Source organism: Exophiala spinifera (genome assembly GCF_000836115.1).
Source record: "Exophiala spinifera strain CBS 89968 unplaced genomic scaffold supercont1.10, whole genome shotgun sequence".
Classification (NCBI taxonomy): domain Eukaryota; kingdom Fungi; phylum Ascomycota; class Eurotiomycetes; order Chaetothyriales; family Herpotrichiellaceae; genus Exophiala; species Exophiala spinifera.
In genome coordinates, this window is record NW_015622522.1 from 275637 (window position 1) to 289687 (window position 14051).

Consider the following 14051-nt stretch of genomic DNA (forward strand, 5'->3'; position numbering starts at 1 on the left):
ACCTGTTCGTACTACTACTCGTAGAAATCTCCCCTCTCATTCCGGAACTTGTCCATTCGTAACACAGATTGCATCAATACATTTGCTCCGATGGCACAATCCTCCTTCTCGGTCCACTCGACAGGATTATGGCTGATGCCACCCTTCGACGGCACAAAGATCATGGCAGTAGGACAATGGAGGTTTGTGCGCACACTGTCGTGGCCGGCTCCGCTCATCATCTTCTGCACTTTCTGCTCGTGTCCTCCCATTGCTTCTTCTCCCGCAAGCACATTCGCCGCACTCTGCTCGACGCAGTCGATCGCTCGCTCATCGAACATGATGGCATGACTCGCAAAGTCCTGCTTTACAGTCACCCTGGGACCGCCGCTGTTGGAAGTGGCGTCCTCGCCGGGCTCGCCGTTCTTTTGTATCGTGTTCATGGTCTTGCAGACCCGATACAGATTCTCCTCCATCTCGGCCAGCCCTTCGTCGGTGGGATGGCGCATGTCGAGACTCATCTCGACGTAGCCAGCTATGGTATTCACACTCCCCGGCATGCATGACAATCTTCCAAATGTCGCTAGGCCCTTGCCGTCCGAACACCCGTGCTTCGCGATCTGGTGGACTTTGAGCATGAGCTGCGCCGCAGCGTGCATGGCGTCCGCGCGGCTCGCCATCTCCGTGGTGCCCGCGTGCGCCTCACGGCCAGTGACGGTGAGTGTGAACCATTTGTAGGCCTGCACGCCTTGGACGACGCCGATTTTTTGCTTCGCCTTCTCCAGCCTGGGCCCTTGTTCGATGTGAAGTTCGAAATGGGCGCCAATGGGTATGCCCTCCCCGAAATGTGCAGGGACACTTCCTAGATATCCAATCTGTTCGAGCTCCTCCTTCACAGTAGGAGGAGAAGTAGTACCGCTGGTCGATGGGCCCGCCGTGACACTCTTGACCTGCCACGCATCCTCCAGCGATATCTGCCCTGCCCAAACCCCGCTCCCCATCATGCTGATCGGATACTTTGCGCCCTCTTCGTTTGTCCAATTGACTACGCCTACTGGACCCTCGGTCTCGATGTGATTGTCGTTCAGTGTCCTCAGCATCTCAATACCGGCGGACACGCCGAGGACGCCGTCGAAGCGACCCCCGCTGGGTTGAGAGTCGAGGTGGCTCCCCGCGAACGTGGCGGGCGCCTTCGTGGACTTCAGGCCAGGGCGGATGGCGAAGATGTTTCCGATCTGGTCGACATGTACTTGACATCCCAGAGACTTTGTCGTTTCCACGAACCAATCTCGAGCCTGCTTATCTTCCTCGCTGAGCGTCAGCCGCGCCAGCCCTGCCGTTCTGATATCATCGTTGGGAATGGCCTTCGGAGCAGTCCACCGAGCAGTAGAATGGATCGTGTCCCACAGCCGGTCAGAGTCGACTGTGAGATTGAATTTGTTCAACTGCCATAATTCGGTCGTACTTAGGAGCAAAGTTGGTGTCGTCGTGAAACCTCGAGTCAAGGAATGCGTTGTTGCTCTCGTTCTCGCACTGGGTTTCGGTCCCACGCACCGAAACGTCCACACGGGCGACCAAAGCACCCGGCTCATCGTGTACGTTCGGAAGGCTGGTATTCCCAGTCACCCGGAAACAATTAAAATCAAAATACTTGACATCGCCAACCCGCATACTTTTAGTATGCTGATGTTCTCACAGTTTACTCTCGACTATTCACGCTAACGTAATGTCTCCCCGGCGGTCGTTGAAGTCCGCCCTACCTCAGGGCGGTTGAATATTCAACCGAAGTATTCTGTAGGTACTTTAAAGAAGAAGACAGCGTCTTCGCCGACTAGGTACCAACACAACAATTCAGAGGAAACAGAAGATCATGCCTGGTATCGAGCCCATTGCTCACTGCTGCAATGAGTTGATGCAAAGCCTCATTTCCACGGACAGCGCTCTCTAGGCGATCATTTCTCCTGTCAAACTCCTTCCCTCTTGAGCGAATTAACCAGACTGCTTCCGTCTCTTTTGCTATGCCCACTTTGCAACCCGTGTTTTCAGCACTGCTTGAACAATGTCCTTCTTCCCATGCATAGATATACCACCAGCGGTATTGCTTGACGCACGGTGACCATACCTTCGCAGATCTGTTCTGTCAAAAGCTCTCGAATCTGGCTTGCCTAAACCCCTTGAGAGCCTAGAAGGAGCTCCTTTTCAGCGGTGGGTTGGTATGCACAGCTTCTCATTCACTTTTTGTTCGAGGTGCAGAATTCCGTTTCAAGTGTCGGGAATGAGGTATCGAGGGTGCGCCGAAGGCTTCGTTTACCGCGCCGCATGCATGCCGGGGTTCGAACGGCCATAGGATTGATGGTAGAGACCCTGTACTTCCGAAAAAGAGAATGGAAACCAAGAGACTGTTTCTCAATGGTATCTTGCCATGTGTTTCCTTGCCAGAGATGTGTGCTCAATGGTCTTTTTCCCGTTCAACTGGGTACACCTTCAACAGCTTTTGTCCTTCCTGGGTGTTTGGAGCAATTCCCAGCATCCCTTCGATCTGGTCTGAGAACATCAACATGGCGGAAGCATTGACCATGAGCGCGATCCCTATTAAGCCTCGTGTTTTCGGCGGCAAGCCTTTGTAGGAGCTGGAAGCAATGATCAGCGGAATGTCTGGCCGTAGCTCTTACGCGAATAACACCACGAAGGGCGTAGGATGTCGAGAGAGCACTTACGACCAGAGGGACATCTCGAGAGACTGAGTGGCAATATCCACGATGTCGAGCCTCAACGCAAAGCTATTCCACCCCAGAATGTCGAGGCGGGATGTTCACAGTCTGCTACGAGGACCAAATTATGTACAACTGCGCTCGATCAAGCCGGGGTTTTGCCGTAGACTGTTCTGTCGAGCAAAAGGACGAAGCATGTAAGTACACGGTGCAGCACGGATGCCATGAAGCGTACAGCGATTGCGTGCTCAGAGCGGACACCAAATTCTGGTCACGTATTGGCTGGGACCCGTCTCGAGGCTACATTGCCCCTTATTGCGCAGGGAACATTGATCCTGAGTTGTTCAGCCTTGCTAGAGGTGCCAGATATAGACCATTACACCAATACCACAGCTTCAGATCTGAAAAGCATACAAATTGCGAGTAGATAGCAGAGTATGAGGTGCAAGACAGAGAACCCCGCACTTGGACATGTGCGCCGCTCCCTACCACCGCGTTATCGGGCGGCCTGCATGAGCGATATGGCGGTGGGAGACTTCATGTCCTCAATTTCCCACCTCCTTCTCGTCAACTTCACTTTCTGCCCTGCAAAGACGTGGGCTACCAGATCAGAATTAGCTCTCAAGAAACGCATTCGCCACAGAGACTGGTGTAATCCTCGCGCCGCCCCTGTCGGCCTGAAAGATGCCAATCGTAAGCAATGTCAACAAACGTTTCCGAGTGTACCTGACTTCTCTCAAGGAAAAGCTCTGCCCTTTCGACGATGGAACGGTCCAGAAGCCAATCAACCGGGAGTCGCAAATGATTGATCTGATTTCCAGGTAAGGGAATCTTGTCTGGGTATCTTCGGGATTCGTCAGCTCACACCTAAGGACAGTTTCATTACCAAAAGCGATCACTACGACCGTAATCACGGGCCTATTCAGCACAGGATTGGCTCGGAACACACGGTCACAGTCAACGGACTCGTGTCGAGGCCTTTGAATTTGACGCTTGACCAGCTTGTGGAAGATTTCCCTCAGCACAGGGTCACCTGCACACTTCAGTGCGCCGGCAACCGAAGGCACACCATGCGGACTCGAATCAAGGAAGTCCTCGGTGTTGATTGGTTCGACGGTGCCGTAATGAACTGTGAGTTTGAAGGACCACTGGTTCGAGACATCCTCCTCGCAGCTGGGGTGGAAGAAGATGGTGTTATGCAGCGCAACGTCGTACCGAAACACGTCCACTTCGCCAACCACGGAGGCAAGACCCAGCACGACGAGTGGTACGGCGGCAGTATCCCCTTCGCCAGGGCCATGGATCTCGAGATGGATGTGATCCTGGCAGTCAAGGTATGAATCAGCGGCCATTGAGTGCGACGCGTCTCGTTGTGGCCATGTACTGATTACCCGCTCTTCTGTGGCAGATGAATGGCCTGCCTCTTGAAGCTCGTCACGGCTTCCCTGTCAGGGCAATAGTTCCGGGGGTTCTCGGGGCTCGTTCTGTCAAGTGGCTTGACTCCATCACGGTCTCGGACCAGGAATCGCCCTGCTTCTATCAGCAGCGCGACTACAAAGTCTTACCTCCGGAAGTAAGCGACGCAAAAACGGCCGAGGAGCATTGGGCGCGTTGTCCCTCCATGCTGGAGATGCCTGTCAACGCCTGCGTTGCTTGGCCAGTGTCCGGTTCCACCATCAAGCTTCCTGCCTCTGGATTCATTGAAGTCCTTGGCTATGCTGTGCCACAGGGCTGTCATGGACCTGTGATCAGGGTGCAAGTCTCGGGCGATGAAGGTAAGACCTGGACGGATGCGCAACTTGAGCACGGGGGAGAACATGCTAGCAAGTGGACTTGGGTGCTGTGGAACGCCAGGATCAAGATAGAGAGTGGTGAGGGCAAGAGAATCTTTGCCAAAGCTACAGATTCCGGAGGCTATACCCAGACTGAGGAAAGATCCACCTGGAATCTGAGGGGCGTCGCCTACAATGGGTATGAGGCTGCTTTCGACTTGACCGTAATTGAGGAAGTTGATCGCCCTGCGGTCGCTGCGCGTCTCGATGTGGCGAGATTATAATACCATCCTGTTCGAGGCAGATAGATCGGCTTGATGTCAAGATATATTCATCCCTTGACGTTGGACTCGGGTTGGGCATCATTGATGGATCGACGGTTGTTCGTAGCACAAGGTGATCACAAATTCAACAGATCTCGCGGCTGAACTCAACTTCCAACATGGACGTTCTCGAACGTTGGGCATCAACGCGCTGTGTTTTGCAACCGTCGACTGTAGATCTCGGTAGACACATCTTCCTGTTGGCTCTAAACTGAGTTCAAATAAGAATGCGAAAAGACGCAGGACATATGTACGTGTAGGAATACCTTGCGGTACGCAGCAAAAAAACGTGGTGTCATGTCGACCGTTGGTGTAGAAGTCAGCCGATTGGGCCATTCAAGAGCTGTGGAAATGCCTATCCGTATTGACGGGATGCTTTCGGTCGGCTCCTCTAGCGCCTGGATGAGGACACGGGACAATGAATGGTGTTGTTGTAGGTGGGCGGCATCCCTGCTGTCAGGCTACCCACACCCGACGGCGCACGGGCACACTATGCTAGTGAGGCTGCGGCGGGAGCAGGCGCCGGCAAGGGGTCACTTAAAGTCATATCACGGAATCAGGGCCAGTCAACTTGAGGAAACATTCACAAGAGTCGGAGAAGGGTTTGTCCATGGAGATATGTGACCAGTTGTTGACCTTGGAGACATGTACTATACACTCAACGTGCGGACTCGGTTCTTGGATAACCGTCGCCAGCGCCTCGCTCGTTCCCTGGGAGCGGCGAGCGGCCACCCAGTGAGGCTTTTGCGAGGCTTTTGTCTCTCCGGACGGTCGCTCGGGCCCCGTGGGAATAGTGTTTCGAAGATCTCTTCATGCGCCATGCACGGACTTCGAAGATATTATTACCGTGTTACTGTGTCTGTATGAGCTTGCACATACGAGTACGAGTGCGAAAGTCTCCCTCGGTGCCGGTGTGAGAAATGGGGCGACCATGGGCTGCGTAATCTTCGTCATTCACACACTATTCCCTGCTAGAAGCTAGACATGGCCCACGTTTCTGGAGTTTCCATGGCTCTGCTGGGCGCAGCTTCAGGGGATTCAGACTCTAGGCCCATTTTCCCCCAAGCCAGGCGCAGGGGCCTGAAACACAGGCGAATTGCGGCAATGGGAGTACCTGGGTTATCAATCTTGACGTCTCTGCTGTACGAGTCCACCACGGTTAGCCGCGCCAGACGAAAGCTGTCAAATGCTGCAGATTTCCAGACAGACGGGTGCAAAAGTAAACTTCACCGGACGAAAGCGTGCAGAGACGACGTTGTTTACCCTGGGTACTCGTACCGGAGGGTCTGGTGATTCCGGGGAGTGTCTGTGATATTCGTCCTGCAATGCGACAATCACACAGCCTAGCTAGCCATGGCCCATTAGAGACCACGGTATCCTGGCAGCCGGCGGAGAGAGAAGACCACCACAAAGTCGGCTGCAGGGTTTTGTGGGCATTTCGCCAGAATCGAGAAACTGGTGGAATTGACGGTGGAATCCACCCAGATTTTGCCAGCTGGTTTCGAATCGTTGGGAGTGCGTGCGAGTCACCTGCTACTGGTGCAGATTGCACACGGTCCTCGCGCTCTCTACAGCCCAGCACTCGGGACTCGTCTATACTCATACCTGGTCGTAGTGGATGGTATGGGATGGTGATGGTGGCGGCGGTGGTGGTGGTGCTGCATCCCACCGCCCAGTCAGCAAACCAAAATTGTGATTGTGCTCTCTGCAGCAGTAACCACCGGGACTTAAGGTTCAAGGGCATACATGCAAGGCATAGCAAACATTTCGAGACGTTGGACATATAGATGGATAGAATGTCTTGATTATAAACGCCCGTCGAGTCCAGCTGGAGCCCGCGGCCCTGCGCTGTGAGCCCCAAGAAAATCCGACGCTTGCTCGGTGCGCTCGACTCCATTTCAAGTGTAGTGCCGGTTTTTGCCTTAGAAACCTGAGAACCTCCATCTTGCGAAAGCCCGTCCATCTCTCCTCACTTCTTCCTTGTCTACAGCCATCAGCATCTTGTCAAGTCAACTGTCTCTCCTTCGTCCGTATACTTTTGTGTTTTACTGGCATCGAGAGAGTGACTTGCTGCTGCGTTGCCATCACAGCCTTTTCTCTGACACTTTTCCAAAAAGTTGCCGTCTTTCAAATCGTTGGAGTTGGCCGGGTTTCTGTTTTTCTGACTCGAGTTCGGAGCTGTTCGTCTCCGGTTGCTTGTCTGGTGACTTTTTCTGGCCTGATTGCAGTCCTCCTGGGTATTCGGCTGACCATCGACAGTACTGTTTATTCATTACATCTCGAATCCTCTCTCTAGTCCGGCCTTCTCAAGATCTTCGGGGCAGCTCTCCCGTCGTTGACTATCCCATCTCACCATGGCGAGTACTTCTCTACCGTCTCCGAAGCTCGACCGGTACGTGGTCATCCACGTGGCCACGACCTGCGATGAACACGGGGTCTATGTGACCAAAGACTCGGCAGAGGTCATTGAAATGGGCTGGATCCTGCTGGACAGTAAGACTTGTGACGAGGTAGGTGGACTCGGCTGGCAAAAGAGCCAGGTAAGAGACAAGGAACGGTACAGGGTTGACGAGTGAATCAGATCTATCGAGAAAGCGTCTTGGTGAAGCCGATAAACACACCCATCACACCGCTCTGCAGTGAGTCTTTGCGTCGGCAGAATCGGGGCTTTGCATCAACTGACCTTCACATCACAGCCAGCCTCACCACTCTGACCTGGGAGCATGTTCGCAATGCCGGGTCCTTCCGGGACGCCGTGACTCGTTTCGACCACTTCGCCCAGGAGCATCTGATATCCAAGAATTTGGAGTTCTCCTTTGTAACACTCGATGCCTGGGACTTGCGGGTGCAGCTCCCCCGAGAGGCTCGCGACAAATCAGTCGTCCTACCGGCTTACCTGCAACACTCGCGCACCTTTGACCTGCGCTCAGAGTACGCCCGTTGGCAACAGCACCATCCAGAGTCCCTGCCCTTCGGCCCCAGCTCCCTAGCAAACATTTGTGCTGCTCTCGAGGTGGAGCCTGTGCAATCCTCGGCTCCAATCAAGCACAACTTGCCCTTCCATCTGCAGGCTTTGGCGCCTGCCTCCCCTCGCCGGGCAATGGAGGAGGCGGTCACTCTTGCCAGGGTGCTGCGCGGCCTCATTCGGAAGTCCCAACCCGCTCACGAGCATCCGGATGTCTTGACTCGACCCATGGATGCCAGGGCGGACGTGAACGCCTTTCTGAAAGAGCGTAGCAAAGTCCTGCACATGAACGGTCTGCCGCACGACACAACCCAGTCTGAACTCGAAAGCTGGTTTACTCAGTTCGGAGGAAGGCCGATTGCTTTCTGGACCCTCCGTACTCCGGACCAGCACAAGCCCACAGGCTCGGGGTTTGCCGTCTTTTCTTCACACGAAGAGGTACGTTTCACTGCCGCTCTGTCGTTCCCTTCATATTGAAGTCGCTTCTGCATTTCACTTCTGTCAAGAAATCTACGCCACACCAAAGACGTTTGCCCTGACATTTTACTTGTTCTAGGCTGCTGAAAGTCTCTGCATGAACGGACGCGCTCTCAACGAAAAGGCCATCGAGGTCTCGCCTTCATCAAGTCGAGTCCTTGATCGTGCCGCCGAGATACTCACACCTTTCCCTCCAAGCAAGAATAGACCTCGACCCGGTGATTGGAACTGCCCTTCCTGTGGCTTCTCAAACTTTCAGCGCCGGACCGCATGTTTCCGCTGCTCTTTCCCTGCAGCTGGTTCAGGCGGCGGTGATCCCTACGGCTTCAACCCCTACGGTTACCCACCACCTCACATTATGGGTCACCATCCCCATATGGGTCACCACGGTCACGGTATGGGCCATCATGGCCGCGGTAGCGCTGGTCCTGTTCCTTTCCGTGCTGGTGACTGGAGGTGCGGTGCAGAAGGATGTCAATACCACAACTTTGCCAAAAACGTCAACTGCCTGCGCTGTGGCGCTCCCCGTTCGGGCGCGGCGATCGTTGTCGATTCTTCTTATCCGTCTCCCATGGGCCCGCCATCGGAATTCGGCATGGGCCCTGGGTCGATGGCTAGCACCCCAGGCCCTGCCCCCTACGGCGCCGGTGCTGCTGCGTTCGGGTCTGGAGCTGCGTTCGCCCAACCACCGCCTAGCCAGTATGGCATGCCTTCTGGCATGGGCGCTCCTGGTGCTGGGTTCCCTCAGATGGGTGGCATGACCCCCGGATACGCTTCAAGCAACATTTCCCACTCATCCTTTGGTCCAGCCGCCCAAGCCGCTTTCAGTGGTGCCGCCGACAACACCACCCCAGGAAGCATGCCTCCCCAGAATGGCTTCTACGGTACCGAGCAGGGCGCAGATCCATTTGCTTTCCTTTCCGCCGGCATCCAAGGCCTCGGAGTGGGCGATGAGAATCAGCCACCGCGCCGTAATGGCGGCCCTCAAACCGCCAAGAGTCCTGCTTAGAGAGTCTAGCCGGACATCGCCCTTTGTCATGGAGTTCTTGGTTCCAATAACGACTTCGACGACACAATTCATGTTCAGCAAATGGTGTTCAGTTCTTTAATCATTTCATGTACTTGACTCTTGCAGATTCAGCACATGTGTTCTCTAGTTTGTATCGTGAATATTGGCGGGCGGTGCTGGAGGTCAGGCTGGGACTGGGGATTCTTGATGGGAACGGCACATGGAACATTCTTTGCATATGACGGATGGATGGACCTAGACACTTGGCTTTGTTTTCTTCTTTCGAAATGACCACTTGCCTCAGATTATCCACAAAAACATGGTGGAGGGAAACAAGGAGCGTCAAGGTCTAGACAAACACTGGGTACAGGGCAAGGCCGGGGGATGGAGCGTCGTATCTGCGGTATGTGAACGTGAGCTATTGCCGGCATAGCGATGGAGCATGAATATTTTGATGCCGCGACCTTTACGAAACAAATGGAGTGAAGGTGGACTTTGAAATTTGGTGTGTTTGAAGGGTTGTGATGCTGGACAAAAAGGAGAACAACAGGGGCAATGACAGGCATTTCACCAAGAAAAGAGCCGAGGGCAAAGTTGCAGTAGGGGACTGGCAGAGTGCAGGCCCTTGTTGATATTTTTATCTAAGAATGTATCAAACGAAGATTTATCTCTATCTGTTTCACGTACTTGCGGAGAGGATTTGTTTGGACTTTTTGTATCTTGAATGCCTTTGCAAGCGACGGATTCAACTGATGAGTTACGGATACACGAATCTCCACCAAACGGAGAATCAGGGTCTCAGATGATACTCATTCTATGTGAAGACTATGAAATAACTTCGCCTGTGGGGATGGGAAGGGGGGAACGGGGGGGATACTGCATAACCCTACTTGAAAGTGACTACCTACTTACATACCTACCTCAAGGTTGCTTGACAGGGCGAGCAATCATGACAACATCAACATTTTCTTCCACTCAAGAATCACCACAACTCGTCGCGACTTCCACGTCTGTGTGTCTGGTGGCGACGCTATCATCCCCCATCATAAGATGCTCGCCAGCCAGGTCGATCGGCAAAGCATTGCAAAAGGCCAAGTCCGATCGACCGACCGTCTAACCATAGCGCTCATGCTCGTCAACGACTCTTCCTTCAGAGACCGGGGCTCGCTTGAAAAAGAAGTCGTTGGTTGGAACAGTTCGTTTTGTCTTTTTCACCAATCGCCGCCCCCTAATCAACCACAACCAGTCCAAATAGATAAATACCTTTGCATGGCCTTGCCCGCTGACTCCCATCGTCAAGGAAGAGAGTGTCAGTGTTCATGCTCACTCTCACTAATGGTATAGCCCATCTCATGGGGGGGCTCATATCGCAGAATCAATACCTCGCCCCGACTCGACTCGGGTTTTGTCCCTCAGCAACCCACTATCGTTGTTCGGATGAAAGGGGCAGTCTGCATCTTGAGAGAGCAATCGATGCTGGGTATAGGAAAAGTCCCCCGCCAGATTTGCAACCCCCGTTGTTGGTCACCGAGGAAAATCCGAGGCAGACGCAACAGTCTGATGCATAGTCTGAAATCATTAATCCTATGGAAGTTGAATCTCCACGATCCGGAGAGCACTTTGGGAGTACCTAAGCAGGCGCTTGCGTTTGCTGTGCTTGAGCTTGTGCAGCATGGGCGACCACATTAAGCAGGACCTCTCGATCTCCAGGCTCCAAGATCGAGGTTAGGCTCTGGTAGAGTTGCGGTTGTTCGGTTTGAAGTTTACCGAGAGACTCTTTGAAAGCGCCGTATGGATCGAACTTGTCTAGAGGGCTCTCAAGAAGACTGTCTTCATCGAGGATGCTATCTTCATCGTCGTCGGCAAGAGCCCCAAACTTCTTAGCTTCCTCGCTAAGGAAATCAAGGTATGCCTGCGACTCGTCTTTGATGTCACCCTTGGTATCGGGGAGAGCTTCGGTGTCAATATTGCTCCATTCTTGTCCTTGCTCCCCTGCTGGCTCATCCGCCCAGTCCTCAGCGTCGTCATCGGAAGCGTACTCGGACAGGGTATCGGACACGCCGTCTGATGCTTTAACGGCTTCTTCCCTCTGCTTGAGCGCGGCAGGTAATGTGCGGAAGAGATATGTAGCACCGGTGAGCAACCGAGGCCAGCCTGTCTGAACAGATTGAGGGACCTGGTCCGCACGGATCGTGAGGAGGGAGGCAATGGCTGCGATGCAAAGCTTTTTGTCGTGGACTCTACGGAAAGAATCGATACTTCCAAACCAGGTTGAGAAGAACTTGTTGGTCCAGCCATGTGCTTCGAGGACTTGCAGTGCCAGAATTGGATTGTAATAGAGAGCATTGATCACCATCTCGATCAGGTGAATCTTGTAGCTCTTCATGATCGTCTTTTGCTGCGGTCCTGTCAAGACTTCCATTGGCAAAGTCACAAAAGTTGGGATGAAGCTGTCAATGGGGCCACCTCGAAGGTTCAGCATCATTGCTTCCGCGAGCTTGCAACCACAGATCCTGTCCACTCCTCCAACCTTGGGATCGGCAAAGATATCCCTGACCATGCCCGCTATGGCGGCCAGGTATGGAGGGTGGTTGATCAATCGTTGTTGGCCGTAGGAGACAAAGTTGTCCAACGCGGGAAGCATGTCTTCCAGGTACAATTCAGCACCGTCTTTGAACGTCTTGTGCATTAGCTCAAACGCTTGCCACATGGTGTCCGAGATAGATTTGGAAGCGAAGGTGCACGAGTCGATGATTTCAAACACTTCGTTGTAGAGATCGTACAACTTGTTCTCCAAGGTGATAGTAATCACTGGCATAAGAATAGTCTCTAGGAGGAGGAGAACATCAGGTGTAGCTTCCAAGGTAAGGATAAGCGTGCCAATTGTCTGCAAAACACCTAGTGCCGCAATGGCCTTGTCATCAAGGTAATCGCCGTAGCCAGGGCCGTCTCCGCTCTCAGCTGCCTTGGCTTCATTGCGCTCGAGTATCTCTTTGATGATTCGGAGGTAGGTGTCTCTCAGATTCTCGCTTAACGCAACGGCAAATGGGGTCAGTTGTTCGGCAAATACTTCGACAAAATCCTCCATCACGTTTGACAGAGCGTCCACGTCGACTTCGTTCATCAACTTTAAGAGTTGGTGCATTATTTGCGGAATGTTCGATTGCATTGCGATGCGGATTGGATCGTGCCTGATCAGGGGCTGCAGAGCAAGCGCGGCCATGACCCGGACTGGCAATTCGGGATCAGCCATCGACTCGAGGATATTGCGGTATATCACCATTAGATTGTTCGGATCCTTGAAATCCAGTTGCTCGAATCGCTCCATAGTCTCACAAGCTCTAGCTCGGAGAAAGCCATGTGGAGATCTGAACTCGGGGAAGACATGCCGGACAAAGAAGTATTCAACCTGGTCCGCAATGGGACTCTTTTTGCCCAATATGACCGAGGCAAGCGAGCCGATCATTCGAAGAGCGCCCTCCTTTTCCCGTGGATTCTTCTGGTCATCAGGAGCAGCCTCGTACCGTGTGACCACCTCGTTGACATATGAGAGGATTACATAGGTCTGTTGTTTTCGCGACTTGGTCAAAGCAATCAGGAAATTGGTAGCCGCCATGTCCGGGGCCGATACTTCTTCATAGAAGTTGAGTTTGCGGTGGAGATAGTCGGGAGGATTATCTGTGAACAGTTCCAAGTCTTCATCTGACTGGCACAGGACGGGGAAGATCAGATGCTTGATCAAGCTGTCCATGTGTGGCTTAAGCTTGTCCCACATTGCTTTCGGCTTTACGCACTCCTCCAAGAAGATCAAAGTATATGACAGTGATGGTTTGCTCAGCCAGTGATTTCCACCCACCCATTTCTCTATCTCCCCCAGATAGACCTTGAGCATTTCGGGGGCAAAGTGCGTGATGAAGTTTCTGGCATAGTCACCGTATTCCTTCTCTTGGGAGGTCGTCAGACCAGAAGGATTGCCGTATCTGACGAATAGCCGGTTGAGGTTTGCATATGACCATTTTCGTGCCTTCCACCAGTGGTTTCGCTCCCGATCTTCCACATCCTCGTCCAATGCTGACTCGGGAGGTCCCTTGGAAATGATGGTCAAGAACAGGGTGCACCAATCGACTGTGGCCTGGTGCGACTGCAGAGGTTGTGGGAGACCATAATAGACGGCATGTTTGAAGCATTTTACACATATCCTCAACATCTCTCCGGCCTCGGGACTCGACTCGTTGACGAGTCTATTTGCGATGCCTAACAAGGTCGGGAAGCCGACGTTGACCACTTTGTCCAAGTTTGCCCTCTCTTCACCGGCACGGAAACGATACGTCCGGCACACAGCCAATAAACATTGAAGGCCCGCATATACCGAATTCACATCTTGAGTGTTCAATAGTTGAAGGGTTATCTCCATCAACTCTGGCCATTTGGCTGGGAAGTCGTACTGCAGGACGGTTTGTAGGATAGGAATGAGCTGTGCTCGCACGGGAGGAGGGGAAGTGGAAAGGACCGGCAGAAGTCGATCTTTGAAGGGTTTTCGTTCGGCTTCAGAGATGGGATGATGCGGTGTGTTCTCCGTGCTCCAACCCCGCGATATTCGGTTTTTCAGGTAGATGGCGGTCGAGAGGCGCACACCAGGATCTTGTTCGGTCTGCAAGTTGTCGAGAAGAGCGCCGATAAAGCCATGATGCTGCTCAGCCTGCTTGAGGGCCAATTCAGCCTGTTGGCGAATGTTCGCATCCGCTGACAAGGTGGACGCGATGGTCTTGCTCAAATCCATGACACCAAAAGTTTGCCCTGGCAAGGGCTAATACT

General features: G+C 53.2%; 5 protein-coding genes across 5 annotated transcripts; 2 read left to right on the forward strand and 3 right to left on the reverse strand.

Annotated features, from left to right (window-relative positions):
* Positions 1–14: 14 nt before the first annotated feature.
* On the reverse strand, positions 15–1571 carry PV08_11768 (uncharacterized protein; the record flags this gene model as incomplete). Its single annotated transcript, XM_016386076.1, has 1 exon — positions 15–1571. One exon carries the CDS (start codon positions 1569–1571, stop codon positions 15–17), a length of 1557 nt encoding a protein of 518 aa, XP_016230208.1.
* Positions 1572–2428: 857 nt separating this feature from the next.
* On the reverse strand, positions 2429–2710 carry PV08_11769 (uncharacterized protein; the record flags this gene model as incomplete). Its single annotated transcript, XM_016386077.1, has 2 exons — positions 2429–2609; positions 2697–2710. The coding sequence occupies 2 exons, from the start codon at positions 2708–2710 to the stop codon at positions 2429–2431; spliced, it is 195 nt and encodes a 64-aa protein (XP_016230209.1).
* A 664-nt stretch (positions 2711–3374) lies between these two features.
* PV08_11770 (uncharacterized protein) lies at positions 3375–4746 on the forward strand (the record flags this gene model as incomplete). The annotated part of the gene is made up of 3 exons (XM_016386078.1): positions 3375–3511; positions 3568–4024; positions 4099–4746. The coding sequence occupies 3 exons, from the start codon at positions 3375–3377 to the stop codon at positions 4744–4746; spliced, it is 1242 nt and encodes a 413-aa protein (XP_016230210.1).
* Positions 4747–7139: 2393 nt separating this feature from the next.
* PV08_11771 (uncharacterized protein) lies at positions 7140–9236 on the forward strand (the record flags this gene model as incomplete). Its single annotated transcript, XM_016386079.1, has 4 exons — positions 7140–7295; positions 7367–7424; positions 7482–8188; positions 8307–9236. The coding sequence occupies 4 exons, from the start codon at positions 7140–7142 to the stop codon at positions 9234–9236; spliced, it is 1851 nt and encodes a 616-aa protein (XP_016230211.1).
* A 1630-nt stretch (positions 9237–10866) lies between these two features.
* Positions 10867–14016, reverse strand: PV08_11772 (uncharacterized protein; the record flags this gene model as incomplete). The annotated part of the gene is made up of 1 exon (XM_016386080.1): positions 10867–14016. One exon carries the CDS (start codon positions 14014–14016, stop codon positions 10867–10869), a length of 3150 nt encoding a protein of 1049 aa, XP_016230212.1.
* Positions 14017–14051: the final 35 nt, after the last annotated feature.